The 24,714-nt window shown below is 42.9% G+C and overlaps 2 protein-coding genes across 4 annotated transcripts in view; one reads left to right on the top strand and one right to left on the bottom strand.

The window, feature by feature from the left end:
• The window catches only part of PI4KA (phosphatidylinositol 4-kinase alpha), a 139,357-nt gene extending 122,052 nt beyond the window's left edge, over nt 1–17,305 (bottom strand). The window contains exons 1-3 of the mRNA XM_075832282.1: nt 16,984–17,305; nt 10,055–10,171; nt 8,919–9,012 (exon numbers count right to left, since the gene is read on the bottom strand). Of these exons, the coding sequence (XP_075688397.1) occupies nt 8,919–9,012; nt 10,055–10,171; nt 16,984–17,088 (316 nt within the window). The 5' untranslated portion in view covers nt 17,089–17,305. The remainder of the gene's footprint in view (nt 1–8,918; nt 9,013–10,054; nt 10,172–16,983) is intronic.
• A 118-nt stretch (nt 17,306–17,423) lies between these two features.
• SNAP29 (synaptosome associated protein 29) overlaps nt 17,424–24,714 on the top strand; it is a 32,173-nt gene continuing 24,882 nt past the window's right edge. The window contains exons 1-2 of one of the 3 annotated variants that reach the window (XM_075832305.1): nt 17,424–17,448; nt 17,626–17,848. In XM_075832305.1, the coding sequence (XP_075688420.1) occupies nt 17,633–17,848 (216 nt within the window). In that variant the 5' untranslated portion in view covers nt 17,424–17,448; nt 17,626–17,632. Of the gene's footprint in view, nt 17,510–17,620; nt 17,849–24,714 lie in introns of all 3 variants that reach the window. The other 2 variants (XM_075832290.1, XM_075832298.1) reach the window with 2 other exon arrangements.

The following is a 24,714-nucleotide window of genomic DNA, read 5'->3' as shown; positions in this document are numbered from 1 at the left end:
CGAACAGACTGAAACAGCGCACCAGCTGTCAAAAGGATAAATGTAAACAGAAAAGCACCATGTGCTTTTCTGTTTTCAAACATCCAAACGGAGTGTCTTTTTAGATGAGCGAACCCGGACAACCGAACCGAACTTCACCGGGTTCGGCCGAACTCGTTTTGGCCAAACCCGGCAAAAAAATTTCCGGTACGCGACGTCAGGAGATAGTCACTGTCCAGGGTGCTGAAAGAGTTAAACTGTTTCAGCACCATGGACAGTGACTTCCGATCCCAATATACATGAACCTGTAAAAAAAAAACCAAGTTCTGACTTACCGATAACTCCCGGCTTCTTCCTCCAGTCTGACCTCCCGGGATGACAATTCAGTCCAAGTGACAGCTCCAGTCAATCACAGGCCAAGCACAGGCTGCAGCGGTCACATGGACTGCCGCGTCATCCAGGGAGGTGGGGCCCGATGTCAAGAGAGGCGCGTCACCAAGGCAACGGCCGGGAGGGAAGTTCTCGGTAAGTACGAACTTTTTTTTTTTTTTTAACAGGTTGCTGTATATTGTGTTCGGCATTCACTGTCGAGGGTGCTGAAAGAGTTACTGCCGATCAGTTAGCTCTTTCAGCACCTTGGACAGTGACGGTCGTCGACTAGCCTCATCTCTATGATGGCGGCTGCGCGAAAATCACGCAGCCGCGCATCATACACGGATGACACACGCAGCTGTCAAATGTTTTTTGCGCGCGCAAAACGCCGCGTTGTTTGCGCGCGCAAAAACGCAACGTTCGTCTGAATCTGCCCTAAGGCTGGGTTCACACGACCTATTTTCAGGCGTAAACTAGGCGTTTTAGTGCAGGACACTTCTTGGGACGTAATTTGAGCCGTTTTTCATTGAATTCAATGAAGAACAGCTCCAAATGACGGCCGTAATTGACGCCTCGCAAAACGCGAGTACGAGCAATTACGTCTGAAATGACGGAGCTGTTTTCTCCTGAAAACAGCTCCGTCATTTCAAACGTAAATGCAGTTAGCGTGTATACATACCCTAAAAGTATGTTCACACACAATGTTTTCAGCTGAAAAATCGGAAGCAGAACGCCTACAAGCATCTGCCCATTGGTTTCAATGGGAAATACGGCGTTCTGTTCCGACAGGGCGTTTTTTACGTGGTAGTTTTCCAAAAACGGCACAAAAAAGACGCCCGACCAAAATGAAGTGCACATCACTTCCTGGGACGTTTTTGGAGCCGTTTTTCATTGACTTTATAGAAAAACAGCTCCAAAAACGGCAGTTAAAAAACGCGAGTTTGATTAAAAAATGGCTGAAAATCAGGAGCTGTTTTCCCTTTGTTTAGTAAGCGTGTGAACATACACTTAGCCTTTTGGTGTGTCCTATAACTTCTTCCAGCTGTAGAATCACACCCATAATGGCTGCCGGACACTGCTTAGCAATTTGAAGACACCTTTTCCTGGCTTGTGAGAGGGGGGGGTAAGGTTCCCTCCCACATTTACAGCAGCTGTGAGTCAGGTTGCTTTGCCTTATTCACCTTGCTGTAATTCTGGGAAGTGCTCCCCCTGGTGGCCAACATTGGAAAACATGTTATATTATTATTTAATTTTTAATACTTTCCACCATACGGAAAAAAAATAAAAAATACAGCAAAAAACGTAAAAAATATAATAGAAATAAGTAACGACACTTAAAACAAAAGGTTTAATTTGCAACACATTCCCTTTAATTGTTTGGGAAAAAAGTTCAATAAAAAGTTTAAAAAAAATAAAAAAAAAATTACAGTTTTACTTTATTTTGCGGGTCGGTACGATTACAGCGATACCATATGTATATAGGTTTCTTTATGTTTTGCAGCGTTTGCGCAATAAAATTTTGTATTTTCTGTGTCACCATATTCTAAGAGCCGTAACTTTTTTAATTTTTAGTCAAAAAAGCTGTGTAAGGGCTTGTTTCTTGCGGGACAGGTTGTAGTTTTTATCAGTAATATTTTTGTGTACATGCGACTTTTTGATTACGTTTTATTCTCTATTTTGCGAGGGGTGGTGACGAAAAAGTAGCGATTCTGGTGTAGTTTTTTTAATTGTTTTTTTTTGGGGTGTTCATCGTGCAGGAAAAATAACGTTATAGTTTTATAGTTTGGGTCGTTACGAAAGCGGCGATACCAAACATGTGTACTTTTTTTAATGTGTTCATTTTTTTCCTATAACAAAAGTCTTATTATAGGAAAAAAAGCATTTTTTGTTTATATAACTTATAACTTTTATTTTTACACTTTTTTTAAAACATTTTGATTGCTTTTTTTTCTTGTCCCACTAGGGGACATTTGGACTTGCAGCTTTGATCGCTGCTAGAGTACATTACACTACCTACGTAGCGTACCGTGTTTTAACTGTCATTGTGACGTGACAGTCAGGCTGGATTCACACGAGCATGTTACGTCCGTAATGGACGGAATGTATTTTGTCCGCAAGTCCTGGACCGAACACAATGCAGGGAGCCGGGCTCCTAGCATCATAGTTATGTACGATGCTAGGAGTCCCTGCCTCGCTGCGAGACAACTGTCCCGTACTGTAATCATGTTTTCAGTACGAGACAGTAGTTCCACGGAGAGGCAGGGACTCCTAGTGTCGTACATAACTATGATGCTAGGAGCCCGGCTCCCTGCAGTGTGTTCGGTCCAGGACTTGCGGCCGAAATACGTGGTCATTGTCTGGCCTCTGATTGCCACGACAAGCATCAGCAGCCCCCACAATCACTTTGTGGGGGCTGCCGATGTGCTTCAAACCCCTTAAATGCGGCGAACGCAATCTGTCACCGCATTTATGGGGTTAATTGCCGAAATCAGCGGCGATGGTCCGCTGACCGGCAAGACTGGAGTCTCAGCTGTCGGGGACAGCTGACCTCCCGGTTCCCGGACACTGTCCGTTGAGACAGTGTGCGCTGGGAACTACTGCGCAACTGTACGTCCTGATGCGGGAAGCAAGCCCTCTGCAGGACGTACAGTTGCGGCACAGCGCGTGAAGAGGTTAAGGACGCAGCCTAAGTTTTGGCCTTAAGGCTCAGAGCCCATTTTTTAAATCTGACATATTTTACTTTATGTGGTAATAACTTCGGAATGCTTAAACCTATCCAAGCGATTCGGAGACTGTTTTCTCGTGAGACTTTGGGCTTTATGTTAGTGGTAAAATTTGGTCGATATATTCAGTGTTTATTTGTGAAAAATTGCAAAATTTAGAGAAAGTTTAGAAAAAAATAGCATTTTTCAGAATTTAAATGCATCTGCTTGTAAAACAGACGGTTATACCACCCAAAATAGTTACTAGTTCACATTTCCCATGTCTACTTTAGATTGGCATCGTTTTTTGAAAATTATTTTATTTTTCTTGGACGTTACAAGGCTTAGAACATAAACAGCAATTTCTCATATTTTTAAGAAAATTTCAAAAGCCTTTTTTTTAAGGTACCTGTTCAGATCTGAAGTGGCTTTGAGGGGCCTATGTATTAGAAACCCCCATAAAACACCCAATTTTTAAAACTAGACCCCTCAAAGTATTCACAACAGCATTTAGAAAGTTTTTTTTAACCCTTTAGGCATTTCACAGGAACTAGAGCAAAGTGGAGGTGAAATTTGCAAATTTCATTTTTCTTGCTGAATTTCAATTTTGTTCAATTTTTTTTCTGTAACACAGAAGGTTTTACCAGAGAAACACTACTAAATATGTATTGTCCGGATTCTGCCGTTTTTAGAAATGTCCCACATGTGGCTCTAGTGCGCTCGTGGAATAAAACACAAGCCCTAGAAGCAAAGAAGCACCTAGTGCATTTTGAGTCCTCTTTTTTATTAGAATATATTTTAGGCAGCATGCTAGGTTTGAAGAGGTGTTGAGGTGCCAAAACAGTAGGAATCCCCCAAAAGTGACCCCATTTTGGAAACTACACCCCTCAAGGAATTCATGTATGGTTGTTGTTACCATTTTGACCACACAGTTTTTCACAGCACGTATTTGAATTGGGCTGTAAAATGTAATAAAATGAAATTTTTTCCAATAAGATGTCATTTTTTTAACAAAATTTCTTTTTTTCACAAGAAGTAAAATACCCCATTTTGTTGCCCAATTTGTCCTGAGTGCGGCAATACCCCATTTGTGGTAATAAACTGCCGTTTTGGCCCATGGGAGGGCTCAGAAGGAAAGGAGCGCTATGTGTTCTTTGGAGTCCAGATTTTGCTGGATTGGTTTTCAGGTGCCATGTTGCATTTGCGGAAAGCCAGAGGTATCCAAGCAATGGAAACCCCCAAGAAGGGACCCCATTTTAAAATCTACACCCCTTAAGGCATTCATCTAGAGGTGTAATGAGCATTTTGACCCCACAGGTATTGTCTAAAAGGTAATGCGCAGCAGATGGTGCAATGTGAGATTTGAAATTTTCTATATATGTATGCCATTTCAGTGTCCAATATATTGTGCCCAGCATGCGCCACCGGAGATATACACCCTGTAAATTGTAATGTGGGTTCTCCTGGGTACGGCAATACCCTACATGTGGCTGTTATCTGCTGCCTGGGCACACTGCAGGGCTTAGAAGGGAAGCACCACCATTTGGCCTACTCTAGCTTTTCTGGTGCCAAGTCGTGAATTCAGAAGCCCCTGAAGTACCAGTACAGTTGGAACCCCCATGAAGTGACCCAATTTTAAAATCTACAACCCTTAAGGCATTCATCTAGAGGTGTAGTGAGCATTTTGACCCCACAGGTATTGTCTGGAAAGGTAATGCGCAGCAGAAGGTGCAGTGTGAGATTTGCCATTTTCTATATATCTATGCCATTTCAGTATCCAATATATTGTGCCCAGCATGCACCACCGGAGATATACACCCCATAAACTGTAATGTGGGTTCTCCTGGGTACGGCAATACCCTACATGTGGCTGGTATCAGCTGCCTGGGCACACAGCAGGGCTCAGAAGGGAAAGATGAGGGGGGATAAGCTGTGCGGAGTGCATCAGGGTAGAAATCGAAGGGATGTATGATAAATTGTAAAACTCGCTTTCATACAGAGCCCTGGTTTTTCGGGACACGTGTCACATTGATATATTGTGTGCTCCCTTATCCCCCTCTTATAGCAGACTTTGTACCTCTTTAGATTTTTTTCTTTCTTGCCAGTTTGGGGAACTTCTCGTGGAAAGTGTTGCCCTGGTACGATGCGTGTGGCCTCGCTTCCAGAAGTACTGGGTGCCCCCCCTTCTTGGTCCCTAAAGATTAGGTTTTTGATAACCACCTCTTGAAATTCCAGGAAAGTTCCCCTCTGGCCTGTACATCGACATAGCACGTACACATTGTACAATTCCATCTGTATGTTGTGCACGTCCAGCTTCTTATACCACACCGCATGGCGCTGTAGGGCTTCAGGACTTGATCTGACAAGTCCACCCGTCCCATGTACCTATTGTAGTCCAGGATGCAGTCTGGTTTGGGGGTTTCTATACTGGTACCTCGTACAGGTACATGGGTACTGGTGTGACTTCTCTCGTCCTTGTACTTGACACACAATATGTTGCTGCTAGAATGTGCCCTGCTCTCACCCCTTCTGAGTGTTTGCCCAAGCAGAGTCTTAGGGAGGCCTCTCAGATTTCTTCTAGCAGTGCCGCATGACTTCTGGAAGCGAGGCACTTGAAGAGTGGGACACTGGTATAAAAATTATCCAGGTAGAGGTGGTAACCCTGGTCCAGCAGCGGGTGTCCTTCCCTTCATATATCCTAAATTTGTAGGTATACCCTGATGCACTCTAGCACAGCATATACATCTTCACGCCATACCTTGCCCTCTTACTCGGCAGGTACTGGCGGAATTGAAGCCTCCCTTTAAAATGTACCAAGGACTCCTCAATAGAAATACACGTCTCGGGGGTGAATGCTTGGGAAAACCGGGCACTGAAACGGTCTAATAGGGGTCTCCGTTTATACAAACGGTCAAAACTGGGGCCATCTCGGGGTGGGCACGGCTCATTATCAGTATAATTTAAGAAGCGAAGTATTGCCTCATTTATTTATTTTTAGGTTCCAGTTCAGTTCTGAAGTTGCTTTGAGGGGCCCATATATTAGAAACCCCTATCAAATACCCCATTTTAGAAACTAGAACCCTCAAAGTATTCACAACTGCATTTAGAAAGTTTATTAAGCAACATGTAGAAGGGATAATGGTTGACACTACCTTTAGCTTGCAGCGTCACAGGTTCCTGTGCTTACTGGGAATTGTGGTTCGACAACCTTTATGTAGCGGTGCTCAGTGCGTGTAGAAGCAAGGCTTTAGTAAACGTCAACATATAGGAGAAAATAGATAGCACGGCACTCACCATTTGCTTTTTTGCAAATGGCGCGTGCCGTGCTATCTATTTTCTCTATATGTTGACAGAAAGTTTACTAACCCTTTAGGTGTTTCACAGGAATTTAGAGCAAAGTAGAGGTGAAATTTACAGATTTTTTTTTTTTTTTTTAATCAGAAAATCCTTTTTATTCCATTTTTTTCTGTAAAACAGAAGGATTTATCAGAGAAACGCAACTTAATACTTATTGCCCAGATTCTGCAGTTTTGAGAAATATCCCACATGTGGCCCTAGTGCGGTAATGGACTGAAGCACCGGCCTCCGAAGCAAAGGAGAACCTAGTGGATTATGAGGCCTCTTTTTTATTAGGCACCATGTCCGGTTTGAAGAGGTCTTGTGGTGTCAAAACAGTGGAAACCCCCCAAAAGTGACCCCATTTTGGAAACTAGACCCCTTGAGGAATTCATTGCTGTTTCCTTGGGGTGCATGCGACGTTTTGATCAGTTTTTATTCTATTTTTAGGTGGCGTGGTGACTAAAAAACAGCAATTCTACTATTGTTTTTTTATTCTATTTTTTTTTTTTTTACAGCGTTCACCATGCGCTATAAATTACATTCACTGTATTTTGCGTGGCGATACGATTACGGCGATACCAGATGTTTATAGTGTTTTTAGGCCGTTTGCACAATAAAATACGTTTTGTAAAAAATCATTTTCTTTTTGTGTTACCTTATTCTAAGAGCCAGAACTTTTTTATTTTTCCATCAAAAAAGCCGAGTGATGACTTGTTTTTTGCGTAACGAACTGTAGTTTCGATCAACACCATTTTTAGGTACATGCAACTTTTTGATCTCCTTTTATTCCATTTTTTGGGAGGTGAAGTGACAAAAAAATTGTGATTCTGGTACGGTTTATTGTTATTTTCTTTTATGACGTTCACCGCGCAGGATAAATAATTAAATAATTTTGTAGTTCAGGCCGTTACGGACGCGGCGATACCAATTATGTATAGTTTATTTGTTTATTTATTTTTATTAATAATAAAGGACTGATAGGGGAAAAAGGGGGATTTTTACTTTTAAAACTTTTATTTTCTTATTTTTACACAGCTTTTTTTACTTTATTACTTTGTCCCACTAGGGGACATGAGGGCAGGAGGCCCTGATCGCAATTCTAATATACTGCACTACATGCGCAGTGCAGTGTATTAGAGCGGTCAACTACTCACTGACAGCTAGCATAGTGGGTCCTGACAAAGTCAGGACCCACTAGGCTTCCGTAGATGGCATAGCCGGACGACATTATTAGGCGTCCAGTTGCCATAGCAACCATCGCTGCCCGCTATCATGTAGCAGGCCGTCGATGGTGGTTTAACCCCTAAAAAGCCGCGATCGCTATTCAACGCAACTTTTAAGGGGTTAATCAGCGGGGACACAGCGATCTGTCCCCGCTATAGGAGCTGTGGCAACTGCTGTACGAGATAGCAGCTGTCACAGCGCCTGTATGTGTCGGGAAGATGGCCAAAATGGCCGTTACTCCCGTGACGTACTATAAGGTCATGGAGCGCTAACAATACAGCTACCATGACCTAATAGTACGTCCAGGAGCGGGAAGGGGTTAAAAACGGAACCTGAAACAAAAAAAATTGGAAAACTTTCCCTAAATATGTCCCACAAAATTAATTGATATCAGCTCAAATTGTAAATAATAATGTATGTCTCACAGAAAAAAGAAAACGAATATTTTCAGTGTAGACGAAGAAATAAAATATTCTCACTTTTTGAATGCAGCATTCCAAAAAGTTAAATTTTGCTCTGGGTGTTTGTTCCTCCAAATTGGAATTACGCCTCATTGACATCTGTTTTCCATCAGGGGCCTCTGTCGCAAATACAGCCGAGAAAACAAGAAACAACAGCGCAGCATGCTGTACTATTGTTTCCAGTAAAACGACGGACACCACGACGGAGCCCAATAAAGTCAATGGGCTCCATCCGCCACCGGTGATGTCTGTAGTGCAACCAAACAGGCGCTTCCAGTTTTTTCCTTGTTCTAATACTGATGACATAGCAGAATAACGGAATGCCAAATACTGGTGTAAACCCAACCTTAGTGTATTCAATAGAAACTATATATTGTCATTACAAGTATATTAGAAAATTTCTTCACCTACAAATTCATTCCTTTCACATTTCCGTCTCACAAAAAGTTATTGTTTATTGAAAAACATTGTACACGTTAGGCTATGTTCACACCTGCGTCGGTGTGTTCCATTGTTCTGCTCCATCAGAGGAGCAGAACAAGGGAATAACGGAGGCAACGGTTCCGTCGCACGAGGGATGCCACCGGCGGCCGACGGAAACGCATTGACTTTAATGGGTTCCGTCGGCTTTTCGTCAGGGTGTCCATCATTTTACCGGAGACAAAAGCGAAACACTCTGCGCTATTTTCACCGGTAATCTCTTCCGGATCTGCGATGTAGGCCTCTAAACAGAGCCTCCAGCGTAGATGTGCAGGAAGACTAATGAATCTGAATAGCGGCCAGCCACTGGTGAATATAATCATCCATCTGACAAGGTGGTATTTTGGCGGAATAAACATACCCTTGTTTTTTCGAGATGTGCTCTCCTCTATCCATAGTACCTTTGGAAGGCCCCTCAGCAGCTTTAGAAGGTATGGTACAAGATTCTCTTTGTGCTGAAATGACAGATAAATAATAGTAAGAAGTATTGATCAGTCACTATTCGATAGGTCTATCTGATGCAATTAAACACATTAAAATATTCTTATTCATTACTGTCATTTTAGACCTCTTAAACTGCACCAAATAAGACTATATCCTACAAAAGACATCAGGTCCCTTTATAGTGCTCTAGGTGAGATTCTGGAAATGTAGATTTTTAGGGTGGATAAAACGTGGCTCAAAAGTCACATACGGCTCCTGACAGCCCGACACCATGCCAAACAAATGTTCAAACTCAGTGACAGTCCTGAATTCCTGGCAATGTCCTAGAATGCACCATATCGGTGATCCTTAGTGACCAACTTTTCTTTTCAAGTGTTGGTCCTTGACTGCAGCCATTAGCCCAGGAAAGATAGATATATTCAAGTGGCTGCTCACATGTACCTATGTAGGACTAATGCACACTACTGCATTATGGATTCATGTTGTACAGATCCGCAATATGGGGCACCATCTAGGGGAGATTAAGGTGCCGCACAGAGGCACCATACAGCAAAACACAGAGAACCCAAGGGTCCATATTGGGGCTTTGCTGCCTACATCGACCCTTAGTGGAAAAGAGAGCCATGTAGGAACATGGGGGAGATAAGCATTTTATATTACAAAGACATTGATCTGGCTGGCACATTTGTATTGGCATTCCTGTGGCGAGCATATTTGTATAGGCATAAACATAGCTCCTTGAAGGAGTTTATACTTTATAGGGATTGCGTAGTAATTGGATACAGTACTGGACACAGGGACGGGTAAGCAGCACTACAGTATTGATGAGTGGGATATTTGGTTGAACTGCAGTCACAGCGGATTTGCATTTAGGTTTCAACTATATAGAACTTATGATTTTTGCAGGTTATATTAACTTAGAAGGGAAAGGTGACAGAAGTTCTTGCTATATATATATATATATATATATATATATATATATATATATTTCTTTTTATTTCTTTTTTGATGTTCTTTGAAACAGCAATGAAAGCAGTATACTTAGCCGATTACCTGAAGGTCAGATTCAACCAGGAAAATTCCTAAAGCAATAAGCGCATCTCTGCGTCTCTCGTCCAGTTGAAACACTCCATGAACATCAACGGGGCACATACATAGCAATTTCTGCACCTGTTGGAGAACAGTTGAATTTTGTTTTATCCATTTAAGCTTAAAAACAAAACGTATGCATTTTTGTAATGCAAAATGTTTCCATATCAGGAGTAGGACACAGCGTACAGGAAGCGCAAAATACAGTTGAGGCGAAAAGATAGAACAATATGGGATGGTCTGGTAGGTCAGCACTAAAAGGACCAGAGATTTTATGTCTGGCAGCAAGAGATTAGTTCGTTGTGTATCCTGTAACAGATAGCGAACCTGGACCACAAATAAAAATTTATGGACTAAAAAAGGGTTAAGACAGTACAAGCCGGCCGCGTAGGTCGTGTGACAATGTCCTTTGTATCAGATATCAGTTTGCAGGTGAAGAAGGTTGCTTTGCTGAAAGAACATCCCGTGCCAGATCCTAAATAATAGAGGTAGAAATCTGTCATTTTCTGATCAGTCCGATTCTGTAATCACGAATTTTCTATAAGTTGGCCGATCTGATTTCTAATGGTTGCTTTTGCTGTATATGTAGCCCGTTTTCTAGGTGTTAATTGTTCGACTTTCATGAATGACTGTGTAAATGGTCGTTAAACTGCCAAGGTAAACATGTCAAACGTGCAAAATGACTTATACGACTGAGGGCCAACTCCGCAGGCCACGACTCAGAAGCCAACCTACACCAAAAGGAACATATCAGTCATAATATGACAGATACATGAGAGAAGATCATATTGGTGGAGTCTGTCATTGTGGAGCACAGAATGAAAAGGCTCAAGAGCTTAAACCCCTTTGGTACTGCTCAGAGCTTTCTGGTATTCCAAATCGGACATCTATTTGATTGGTCTTTTTGTTATAATGTTGCATTACATTTCCGGTACCATAAATCTATGACCGTTAAAGCGGATATGTCACTAGAATATACTACCCTTTGTAAGAGCAGCAAATTCTAAGTTCAGGTAGCGTGACAAAGAGGTCGAGAAAGAGAGCGATGCCATGCCCAGGAAGCAGGGGGCGTCATCCTCCTCATGAATACAGGAGACTGTAGAGTTCACGGTTTATTTTAGGCTATTAGGCAACCAACAAATAATTGTATGTCATTTTATCATAGTAGCCCCTCGGGCCTGGACCTAGCAGCACGTCTGAATTAAGCGTTCTTTACAGCCTTTTGTTCTGGAAAGAAGTAGCGGTCTGTTAGCGCTAGAAGCCATGTGTATGCAGAACTGTATTCTTCTGAGGGAGCATGCAGGACCGCGACCGGGAAGCTGAATTTCCGCAAATTCCCACATTTGAAGCTGCTTCTAAATAGAACATTATATAGCTAATAGCATAGTACCCTAATAGAATAATGTAAGTAGCTCATTTATAAGTTTCATGGCACCTTGGCAAGTGTCTTAAAGGGAAATTCCAATTTTCCATTCAGAGTCCCCAGTCAATAACTTCCCATGTGCTTGGAACGCTGATTAGTTATAAAGTGATGAACGGGACAATGATAGATCTCCATTTTCTACGTTAACGGTCAGTAACCTTTGTCACAGCCGTCACTTGGGGCATGGTTTGCTGGCACACTTTCTTCTCACAGTGTCCAGTGCCGTTGGGTCCTTGGTGGTGTTGAACACAGTGAGAGCGGCGCAACACGACACGCTTGGCAGCGCTCGCCCTTAGGATTGTCGCTGCTGAACACTTGGCAAGCACACAATGCAGCACTGCTCTCTGTCCTGGTGTTCAGCATCGCCAAGTGAATAATGAAGCACCACTCTCTCCCGGTGATCAGCGCTGAAAAGACAGATTTCAGTAAACGCTCTGTAATTACGGGCGATTCTATGGTCGTGTAAATGGAGCCTTAGGCTTTATTCACACGAGCGTAAAATCACGCACGTTGCACGGACCTATGCAAGTGAATGACATTCCGTGTTTTTCACGCAGCGTGTGTCCGCTGCGTGAAACTCACGACATGTCCTATACTTGAGCGTTTTTTGCGCATCACGCACCCATTGAAGTTAATGGGTGCGTGAAAATCACGGACATCACACGGACGCACTTCCGTGTGCTGTGCGCGATTCATGCAACAGTTGCTCAAGAAATGAGGGGAAAAAGAAAACCACCTATTTCATTTTGTAAACGTCAAAACCGAGTGACATAATGATGCCATACGCGCGAAAATTACGCAGACACGCACCAAACACTGATGACACATGGAACAGCAACGCACGCAAAACGCACATGTTCGTGTAAATAAGACCTTATTCACACGACCGGGTGTCAAATGGGCCGTGTGTAAAACGGCTGTTTTTCACAACCGATTTGCACTTGTGCGGGATCCGTTTTCACAGATCCCTCATAGACTTGAGTCTATTGAGGTACCCGGAAAAAGTGGCAAAAATATGACATGTCCTATTTGTTCCCGGGCCGTTCTCACTGTCAGGGTATGTTTATGCGGCCTATTTTCAGATGTAATTCGGGCGTTTTACGCCTCTAATTACGCCTGAAAAGACGGCTCCAATACGTCGGCAAACATCTGCCCATTGCTAGCGATGGGTTTTACGATGTTCTGTTCAGACGAGGTGTCATTTTATGTGTCGCTGTCAAAATACGGCACGTAAAAATACGCCCGTGTCAAAGAAGTGCATGTCACTTTTTTGGAGCAGTTTTTCATTGACTCCATTGAAAAACAGTTCCAATTACGTCCGTAATGGACGCCCCGAAAAACACGAGTACTTGCAAAAACGTCTGAAATTCAGGAGCTGTTTTTTCGTTCAAAAAAAACATTTGTCACTTGTCCGATAATCCCTGTCATGTGAATAAGGCCTGAGGGAATTTACAAAATAAAAACTGATAGCAAAGAAAAACAACTTTTTATTGGAGAACGTTAATATGTCAAACACTTCGGGGTTTTTGGTATACATAACTGTAAGGGTATGTTCACATGCTAGACTAAAAACGTCTGAAAATACGGAGCTGTTCTCAAGGGAAAACAGCTCCTGATTTTCAGACGTTTTTTAAGCCACTCGCGATTTTCGCTGCTTTTTTTACGGCCATTTTTGGAGCGGTTTTCAATAGAGTCAATGAAAAACGGCTCCAAAAACGGCCCAAGAAGCGACCTGTACTTTTTCGCTGCCTTTTTTTTACGTGCCCGTTTTCAAAACGGCCGCATAAAAAAAAAGGGCCCGAAAGAACAGAACGGAGTTTTTCTCATCGAAATCAATGGGCAGATGTTTGGAGGCGTTCTGCTTCCGATTTTTCGGCTGTTTCGGGCGAAAAACAGCCGAAAATAGGCCGTGTGAACATACCCTTACAACAAAAACATTTACACTTTTATGAACTACATATTATTGAGCGCTTACTAAAAGCGATACAATAATCAAACCAAACTTTATATATATTTTAAAGGGACCGGTTAGGGTATGTTCACACGCCCTATTTACGGATGTAATTTGGGCGTTTTACGCCTCGAATTAAGGCCAAAAATACGGCTCCAAACATCTGCCCATTGAAATCAATGGGGTTACGATGTTCTGTGCACACGCCCGCGTCAAAGAAGTGCATGTCACTTCTTGAGACGTAATTGGAGCCGTTTTTTCATTGACTCCATTGAAAAAGAGCTCCAATTACGTCCGCAATTGACGCCGCAAAAAACGCGAGTACGAGCAATTATGTCTGAAATTCAGGAGCTGTTTTCGCCTGAAAACAGCTCCGTAATTTCAGGCGTATTGGACGACGCCGTGTGAATATACCCTTAGGTGGCAAGCTAGTGTTTGTATCTGCAGGGCAGGGCAGGATTATGAGGCCTTGCTTAGTCAAAAGCGTCAAAAACAGTCAGAAAGCTGTACATTTTTTGGCTCTATTGACCTAATAATCGGATTAAGCTCCCAGTGGAATTCCTTAGAGAAAATTCCAAGTGTTGACAATCTAACTAGAAGAAAATATTGCAGTCACTTCAAATAACGGAAGATGTAGAACTACAAATATTATATTCCAGGCGCTTTACATAACCCGTCTCCGCCTATTAGATAATGTTTTATTAAGGCAAGGACTGAATTCCTTTTTAATAAGATAAGATGGGTAAGGGCAGAGACAGGGCACACTTGTTTGCACATCACGTCTCAAACCTGGCAGTATTTTATAACCGTTAACTGCTACAGAGCAGGAACGCTTTGCAGACGGCAAATACATTGTATAACAGACATTGCTAACTATTAGGCCCTGTTCACACAGAGGTTTTTTTTTTACAGGCAGAAAAAATCTGCCTCAGAATTCCTTCAGGAATTTTGAGGCAGATTTTTGAACTGCCTGCATGTATTTTTCCACGTTTTGTCACAGCGTTTTATGCCCGCGGCCAGTGAAGCTAATGCAAGGATCACGGGCAAAAAACCCAGCGTAAAACACTCAAACGAGCGCCGCAGGTTTTTTTTAATGAGAGGTCACGGAGCAAGAAAGAACATGGCGCTTTTTTTCTCACGAGCGGCCAAAAGCTGCCGGGAAAAAATAAATGCCTCTGCCACCCATCAAAACGAATGGGGGCGATTTCTAACGTTTTTTTGACACGGATTCCGACGCGGTTTCCATGTCAAAATCAGCGCCAAAAATCTCTGCGTTAACTGGACTTATTTGGGGAATTCCCATGCACACTTTTATGTATTTAAATACCCCATAAAACATCAATAGCAAATTCATTGTTTTAATCCTGCACTAGTCCAGATATTCTAATATAGCAACAGTTTCCAGGACAGAAATGCTACAAAATATCTCTGTGCTCAGCATTGCGCCCCACTGCCATGGAAGGAATTGGAGACAAGTATCACATTCTAGTCATCTGTACTTTGTATAAGTTATACATATGGAGTTTTAGAATCCCTTTAGAGGAACAATGCAGGCAAAAGTGATACATTGTTTATGTCTAGTGCCTAGCATGAGGGGGCGGAGCATGACACAGGGATTCCAAAAACCACTAGGAAAGACGGTCATATGCACGGCCCTAGACAGAACAGCGCATCTGAATGCCCCTTAAAAGGGGTTGTCCACTGTGGACAATCCCTATTTGTTAGAAGGGACCCTGAACAATAAGCGGATCACAAAGTGTCCCAATGGCCAAGAGATGAGGATCCTAAATAGAGGTTCCCCTGTAATAACTCCTCACAATTCCCTAATAAAAGGTATATAAAATGGGTTTTCTATAGTAGGCAACCCCTTTAAAGTATCCTATTCAGTAGTGTGAGCAGTTTTTGGGGAAAATTACATATCGAACATGGCCACGGCTATATCAGAATTTATAAACCGTTATAATTATACCGTAAAAGCAAGAAAAAAAATGTTTTGTTTACAAATATAACACAAAAAAAAAACTATTTTATCAACAAAATGTTTAAAAAAAAGTTAAAAAGTGCCACCTTCCAAATAGCGGTACAGTCATTTATAGGGGTTCTGTACTTTCACTATCTGGGTTTGCGGGGAACCCCCTGTATGGAGACAGTCATTTAGCAGGTTGTATAGGATCCTCACAGACATTGAAGTCTATGAAGCCGGCACATCCATAGACTTTTCTATAAGGTCATATAGCATAAGCAGCAGTGGCGGTCCTTAAAGAGACTGTCACCACATTATAAGTGCCCTATCGCCTATATAAGGAGATGGGCGCTATAATGTAGGTGTCAGTAACGCTTTTTATTTACTAAAACGATCTGTTTTAACCACTTTATTAGCGATTTTAGATTTATGCTAATAAGTTGCTTAATGCTCAAGTGGGCGTATTTTTACTTTAGACCAAGTGGGCGTTGTACAGGGGAGTGTATGATGCTGACCAATCAGCATCATGCACTCCTCTCCATTCATATACACAGCGCATAGGTATCCTGTTAGATCCTTATGTGCTGTCTTATACTTACACATTAACAATACTGAAGTGTTTAGACAGTGAATAGACATTCCACGGGATGTCTATTCACAATCTCTGCACTTCGTTACTCTGTCTGTGGTAGTTACAGCAGAGGTAGCGTAATCTCGCGAGATTATGCTGTAGATGACAGGTTACAACGAGATTACGCTGTGATGTGCTGTATGATAAAATTGCAAGAAAATAGCAAAATTACAAAACCCCTTTAAGGTAGTCAAAGATGTGCGGACTGATATTCTGATGTATATTCAACGACATAATGATGGATTCCAAATTGATAGAACGCGGTTTCACAGCTCAAAAACTTCATGAGACCTGCATGTTCCTACAGTGGTCGCATTTAGGGTGGCCATTCACAATTGTACACCATTTTACATAGACATATACACACACACAAATATTTATACAAAACGTAGAGCAACGCTGTAAGTAAACTGCATTGCTTATCCATCACGGTTCCCCTATATCCTGTACTGCGTTCACAATTCTGCAGGCTTCAGAGCTGAAATCTCTAAGCAATCATTGCTCACTCAATGTCTGTACAGGGTTTGCACTGGTTGCGAATTAGATTTTTGGAAAAAATAACAGGACGATTGTTCTTACGATCAGTATTATAGCCGAACGTAAAAGCATCCGAAATCTGACAGTTGATCTGATCATGGCCAAAGCTTTACGTCTAGCAGATAAATCTCACTGGCAAACAATGAAAACGTACACTCAGTGAACCGAAATGAATCGTCTCCTAGTGACAGGCACATAGCTTCCCTCATCCCAATCTGACAAAACAAGCACAGCAAATAAAGGGTTAACGACACCCTCCAAATGTCAATCACACACAAGTCTGCCATCATTAGGACTACTACTCTGCCCCGGGTGATTCCTCCCCAATGATGCTACGTGTACCCTCAACATCGACCAAACGCTTCACCAATGCGCGGCCCCGGCTCACCTTCTCAAAGGCCGCCGGTCTCTGCACTGCCAGGGAGCGGGCAAGGGACAGCACGGTGTTAAAATAAAACCCCCGGGAGCTACTGCAGCCCCCCTTGGCCGCCATGTTCCTCCCGGAGCCGTCAGATGACGCCAACACTCAACACGACCAGATCACGTGACCACTAAAGAAGAAGTGGAAAAAAGCGACCGTCCCTCGTTACTATGGCATCTAGCACTGGTGCGACATTGCTAGGACTGCAGAAAGGCTACTTCCGGTATCTATGTCTAAATATTCACTAATATACAGTGGTAAAATCTACAACAATAAACGAAAGCGGCGCCATTGATTGTCAGAATCGGTTTAATGTCCTTATTAGGGATATAGATCACTTTATAGTAGAGCAGTGAGGGCGGAAGCCGGTGCTAGGGAATTTAGTGACGTCAGCAATTGGGCGGAAGTAGCGGAAATGAGCTAAAGAGTCAGGTGAGCAGCAGGGGGCTGGTCTCCGTGGTGTTGTAGGCTCTTATTCCCGTGCTGGTTACTGGTAAGATGAATGTTCTATTGATCTGCAACGTCATTTATGTATATGTGTGCTGCGCTGCTTGGGTGTCTCTTATAGACGTTGTGTCACGTGATTGACTGTCTTCTTCCATAGTGTAGATTCATCATGTCCAGAAGCTATAACCCTTTTGATGAGGATGAAGATGATGACTTCAAGCCTGTTAAGTGGAACAATGAGGAGGGCCCTTCTGAATCCCCAGCTGACAGGCAGAGATCTCTACAGCAAGAAGTGATGAGGAGGGCGCAGTCCACAGTGGACAGCAGCAATAGATCCGTGTCCCTTATCTACGATTCCGAGAAAGTCGGAGTAGAAACTGCAGAGGTGAGTGGCCTCTTCATATAGGAAATCCTAAGGAGGGTCTCTCCTATATTAAAATGTTTGCTGTCTTCTCTTTAAAGAGGCTCTGTCACCACATTATAAGTGCCCTATCTTGTACATGATGTGATCGGCGCTGTAATGTAGAGAACAGCAGTGTTTTTTATTTACAAAAACTATCATTTTTGACGGAGTTGTGACCTATATTAGCTTTATACTAATGAGTTTTTTTTTGTTCTTTTTTAAAGTATGTATTTTTTATTTTCCAAAAATTCAACATGTCCCATTTATGCTAATGAGTTTCTTAATAGACAACTGGGCGTGTTTTACTATATGACCAAGTGGGCCTTGTGGAGAGAAGCGTATGACGCTGACCAATCAGTGACCAAGCAGTGTCATACACTTCTCTCCATTCATTTACTCTTCACATAGCGATGTAGCTATATCTCTATGTGCAGCCACATACACACACTATAACGTTACTGCAGTGTCCTGACAATGAATATACATTACCTCCAGCCAGGACATGATGTGTATTTAGAATCCTGGCCACTTCTCTGCACGTCTCTGTGATTTACAACACAGCACAGCGAGATCTCGCTGTAAATTACAGTTTACAGCGTAATCTCGTGAGACTACGCCTGCTGTGCTGTAAATCACAGAGACGTGCAGAGAAGTGTCAGGACTCTGAATACACATCATGTCCTGGCTGGAGGTAATGTATATTCATTATCAGGACACTGCAGTAATGTTAGTGTTTGTGTATGTGGTTGCACATAGCGATATAACTATATTGCTATGTGCTGTATAAATGAATGGACAGAAGTGTATGACACTGATTGGTCAGCGTCATACACTCCTCTCCACAAGGCCCACTTGGTCATATAGTAAAACACGCCCAGTTGTCCATTGAGAAACTCATTAGCATAAATCTAAAATAGGTCATAACTCCATCAAAAATGATCGTTTTTCTAAATAAAAAAACACTGTTGTTATCTACATTACAGCGCAGATAACATCATGTACAATATAGGGCACTTATAATGTGGTGACAGAGCCTCTTTAAGGCCCCAGTCGTCTTCAGAACGACAGTAATCTCTGAACTCGGGCATTTATCAGATGGCATTAAGCCAGTGGGTGCCATGTACCCTACTGAGCACCCACTTCTGCCCGTTACAGGTTTAGGGGGGCGTAAGCTTGTAAAACTGAATCCCTTCAGCTGATTTGCTGATGTTGGTCATCTGACCAGCTTGGCCACTCCTTTAGGCCAGGTTCACACATGGTGTTCATAGCTGCACCACGACTACTGAACGAAAACTACAACAAAATTGCGTATTAGTACTTTGTACATTAGTACTTTGTTGAGGTTTTGCTACAATTACAGTTTTAGTTAAAGATATTGTTCTAGGATTATTTTTGAATAACTGTTCCTATAGAAAACGACATTCATGAGGGGAGCGCTCTCATCTGTGACTGGCCGCCGTGTATACAGGAAGATACACCGCAGGTAAGGGGGGTGGGGGGAGGACTTCCCTCATGAACACAGCAGACTCCTAACTATAAGGGTATGTTTATACGCTTACTAAAAAACGTCTGATAATACGGAGCTGTTTTCAAGTGAAAACGGCTCCCGATTTTCAGTCGTTTATTTAGCAACTCGCGTTTTTCACTGCGTTTTTTACGGCCTTTTATCAATAGTCAATGAAAAAACAGCTCTAAAAACGTCTCAAGAAGCGACATGCGCTTCTTTTTACGGGGTGTCTCTTTACGCACCGTTTTTTCAAAACGGCCGTGTAAAAAAAAAACGTTCTTTTTCTGTTTTGTTTTTTTTGGCTGTTTATGGCCCGAAAAACATCTGAAAACAAGCTGTGTGAACATACCCTTAGGCTCTATTAGCCAAACAGCAGAATATTATTTTTTTTTGTGGCATTTGGACAAATAGTAGTATAAAAGCGTATCCGGCACACCAATTTTAAAACAAATGTATTTTTTTTTGTTTTTAATGCCAGTGGCAGAGTGCGACGTTTCGGTCTAAGCGACCTTCATGAGCGCCATGACAGAGCGGCCAGCCGCTATCCGCATCGCTAGCGCTCGTCTATGCAGTTTTCCAGCACGACTCAGTGCCTGATGAAGGTCACTTAGACCGAAACTTTGCACTCTGCCACTGGCATTAAAAACCAAATAAAAATACCTTTCGTTCCAAAATTGGTGTGCCGGATACTCTTTTATATTCATATTTGGGTAGGGCCCCTATCCGTGCAAAACCCCATCCTTTCACGTATGTGGTGCTGTCTGAACCAATACACAAATGGACAAATAGTAGAGCAGACTTTTCCCTGTAATATGCTTCCCTTACTTATGTCATAAACATATGAGATGTTTTGATCGTTGGGGGTTCTTGTTGCTGAGAACCTCACTGTCGCTGAAACGTTTAGCTGAGCTCCCTGCATCCCGTGATCGGCGCTCCTTGTTAGGCTGGAGAAGGCGCACGTAGAACTCCTCTTCAGCCTACCAAGGAGCACGATCACAGCCAAAGGTGCAGGGTTCTCACTTGAGCTCTTCTGCACCTTCATTTCGGCGAAGGTAGCGGTCTCACTCAGCACCCGGACCCCCACTGATCAAAAATTCCGATATGTCTTTATTAGGGATGCACGATGCATCGACACTTCGCTACTGTTTCGATACTGTGCATCCCCAAATGGTTCGATACCGCTATTTCATGTATTTCGATACTTAGCTGTGCGGCCGCACAGCTCAGTATTGTAACACATGAATATATGAGAGCGGGGCTGCGGTTGTGTGATACAGCCATTGCTGCGCTCCTGAGTCCTGATCACAAGTGCGCGGGGTCAGGATGATGCGATGCGGCCGGCGCTGCACTAATGAGCGCCGGCACTGAAAACAGAACATCGCGGGCGCACTGCAAACACCCCCATGTTCTGTCTTCAGTGCCTGAACTGCCGCTCATTAGTGCAGCGCCGGCCGCATCTTTCATGCTGACAGCGCGCGCACTTCCTCTCAGGAGTGGGGCAATGGCTTTATTACACAGCCGAAGCCCCGCTGGCGGAGATCAGAGACACCTCATCTCCGCCGTTATTCCCGTGAGTGATACGATCACAGCGGACTGCAGCATTCAGGGGAAAATGAGAAGGGGGGGATGCCCCTTTGATCGTGTCACAGGGAATTCCTGTGCCGCGATTGAGGGACATACCATATATGGACAGACAGCCCAGGGTCCATTGAAGGACCCCAGGGCTGTCCTACCATATTTCCTTTTGTTAGGGTATACTTGGGTATGTCCTAACAACTGCCTGTGTACTATCAGTACACAGGCTAATGTACTGTAATATAGATATATGCCATGACTTTAAAGTTTAAAAAAGTGTATTGACACTTATTTTAATGTTTATTGTAAAAAAGGTGTATGTGTATTTTTTTTTTTTTATTTAACATTACTTTAAGTGTCAATACATAAAATCGGCATATATTCGGTATTGGCACAGCCGTAATAACCTGCACAACAATTTTTTTGCATCATTTATGATGTGTTCGCTGTAAAAAAAATAAAATAAAAACTGCTTTCTTTCACTTATTGTGGGGCACAAGGTGTGATGAATTTAACCTCCATGTGCCTCACATTAAGGTCGGATTCACACGAGCGTGTGCGTTTTGCGCGCACAAAAAGGCACTTGACAGCTCCGTGTGTCATCAGCATATGAGGCGCGGCTGCATGCTTTTCGCGCATCCGCCATCATTATGACTCTCCGTTTGGAAGTTTGTAAACAGAAAAGCACGTGGTGCTTTTCTGTTTTCATTCATCCTTTTCACAGCTGTTGCGCGAATCACGCTCGTCCCACGGAAGTGCTTCCGTGTGCTGTGCGTGATGCGCGAAATACGCCCAAAGAACGGACATGTCATGACTTTTTCGCAGCGGACTCACGCTGCGGAAAAATCACGCAACTGTCTGCACTGCCCCATAGACTAATATAGGTCCATGCGATCACGCGCGTTGCACGGACGTATATCCCGTTCGTCTGAATAAGCCCATCATGTACCTTACACATTAACCCATTATGACTGAGAAACATGGCCTCACATCAGAAAATGGAAGAACTTTTTTTTTTTTTTTATTACTGTTGGCAAAGTATCGAAATCGCAAAACTAAACGAAGTATCGGTATCGAAGTCCAAATTCTGGTATCGTGACATCCCTAGTCTTTATGACTTGTCAAACGTTTTTTGGAAAGTACAGTTAACCCTTATTCACACGACAGGGTTTCCCGGCCGGGTGAAGGCAGTTCATAAAACGGCTGTCACCCGGCTGCAGCAGGAACAATAGTCCCCTAATGGGGCTATTTACACGACCGATTTTTTTTTGACGGGCCGGGAAAACCGGCCGTCAAAAAATGGGACATGCCCTATTTTCGGCCGTTCGCCCGGCTCCCATAGAAGTCTATGGGGCCGGGTAATACACGGCCATCACCGGAATGTGTCACGAGTGACGGTCATGTCTACCGTCGCTCGCTCTCTCCTCACAGCGCAGAGTGCATGTGAGGAGCAGGAGTTTATGCCATTCGAACGAATCGCTGTACGCTGGAGGTAAGTTTCTACAATGTGGAGGTGCTGTATACAGGGGTACTGTGTGGCAGGGCCCAGGTGTACAGCAGGTGGAAGGGGGTGTTGCACTGACTCCCTTCCCCTGCTTGTTTTAAAAGCGCCCTGGCCCGGCGACACCTCACATGTCTGGTTCCGCTAGCAGCGACTGCTACTGCTGTAGCTATGCCACTATAGCAGACCAGGGTGGTATCTCCCTGCTCTGCTATGTGCTAGCCCCACTTTAGCTCCCTGAAGGAGCGGAATCCCCTTGTGTTCGGGGATTCCGCTCCTGGACAGAGCGCTTGATGTCTCTGTCCATATATGGACAGTGACATCAGGGGTAACTCCTCAAGCGGAATCCCCGAACACTCGGTGACCGGGGATTCCACACCAGGCGAAGCCAGTAACATTCAGTGTCCATAAATGGACACAGACGACCGGGGCTTCTCCTGAAGTGGAATCACCGGCCACATGGGGATTCCACTTCAGGAGTTGCCCCTGATGTCACTGTCCAGATATGCCCAGCCCGGAACGGATGCAAAACTGCCGATTTTATCGGCTGACACTCGGACTCGGTCGGGACCATGTCGTGTGAATAAGGCCTTACTCTATTACATATTCAGGTGACAGGTCCACTTTAATTTCAGCGTAACGGCTCGATAACACGCCATGTATGAACCCGGCCTTGGATCACTTGATCTCTCTCCAAGTACGTTGATTTACATACAGCGCATGCTTCCTTACAACCCCCAACCAAGAGTTTGGAGGTTTGCGCAGTGATGTCAACTAAGGCCATATTCACGCAGCAGTATTTTGGTCTGTATTTGATTAGTATTTAGCATCAGTGTTTTCCCCTTGTCTTTCATTTATATATTCTTTCATTACATTTTCCAAATCCTTCCTTTTGATTGAAACCGATTTTAAGAACTAGTGCAGGGGGAAGTCAATGCTTTCGTACGTTAGTTTAACCTTCACTTTTCTATTTACAGCCGGAAAGTAATCGTGCATACACAATGTGAATGTATTTCTACAGCGCTACTTGATTAGATATTTGCCGTTTACAAATACTAAGCTCCGGAAGGCGACTCTTATCAAAACCGCTAGTTCAATTTATTTTTATCTGTATTAATTTGATTGAAAATGTGTATACATAGTTCACATTCCAGGTGGTCTCCGCCAGCATAACATGGAGATTATAGTCCCACCTCCATTTACATTTTTATTATAGCATCACTTTCCATATAGATTTCACATCTTAAAAATACGAAGTCAGTGCAGATATGAAAAGTTGGCAGAGTAGCATTAATCTGGCAGACTTTGGGGAAATTAATAGACCGCAAGATGCACAGGGGAGCGTTTTCTTACTCCAGTGTACATTGAACGTTGTTTGTGATCATTTTAAGGTATGTTTATTTTTTTTATTTTTTTGTACTTTTTTATTTTTTTATTTTCTTTATATGTAAAAAAAAAAATGCAGAGCCAATGAAGTGTGAAGGGTGCTGTAGACCTTAATTCCAGCCGGAAGGGATAAAAAAAAATTACATTTGTTTTTTTTTAAGGATTACAAATCGTGTTTATTGCGTGCTGAACTTTTATTTAAATATAAACTGTAGCTAGCACTATACACTGTTATGGGCTGTATTATGATATAATGTCTGTAAATGTGTATCGGTCAGCTTTCAATGTTAGTCATGCTGGCCAAAGGTCTTTCTACTATAGGGAAATATTCTACCAACATAACCGGGATTAAACCAGCCGTGAGAAGGGGATGAATGTATATAGAGGCAATGTCTTAAAGGTAATAGTCTTGCCCATTAAAGACCCAGCTCTTCACTAAGGCCTTCTTCACATGTCCGGGATAATCAGCTGAATGATGGCCGTTTTGGGGTTTTTTAACGGCCGTCTCATGGCTGCATTAAAATCAATGTATCCCTATGGGGCTGTTTTATTAACAGACCGTGTGAATGGCCCGGGATAAAATAGGACCTGTCCTATTTTTTGCCTGGTTTCCAGGATCCATCAATAGACTAGTCTATAAGCCAACCGTGAAAATGGGTCCCACACAAGTACAAATCGGATGTGTAAAATTTCCTTTTCGACACCCGGTCGTCTGGATAAAGCCTAACACAGTTTTTAAATGTCTTCTTGACGAATATATTTATTAAGAAATTGGGTCTATTGTGTCGAACTAAAGTTCAAAATGACAGCGGTAGTTTGTATATGTGTATACATATATACATACATACAGCAAGCAGAATTGAGGCAGCACTCCAAAGT

Source organism: Rhinoderma darwinii, chromosome 1 (genome assembly GCF_050947455.1).
Source record: "Rhinoderma darwinii isolate aRhiDar2 chromosome 1, aRhiDar2.hap1, whole genome shotgun sequence".
NCBI classification, from domain to species: domain Eukaryota; kingdom Metazoa; phylum Chordata; class Amphibia; order Anura; family Rhinodermatidae; genus Rhinoderma; species Rhinoderma darwinii.
Note: the sequence above shows the minus strand (reverse complement) of the source record. Positions and strands in the feature narration are given on the sequence as shown.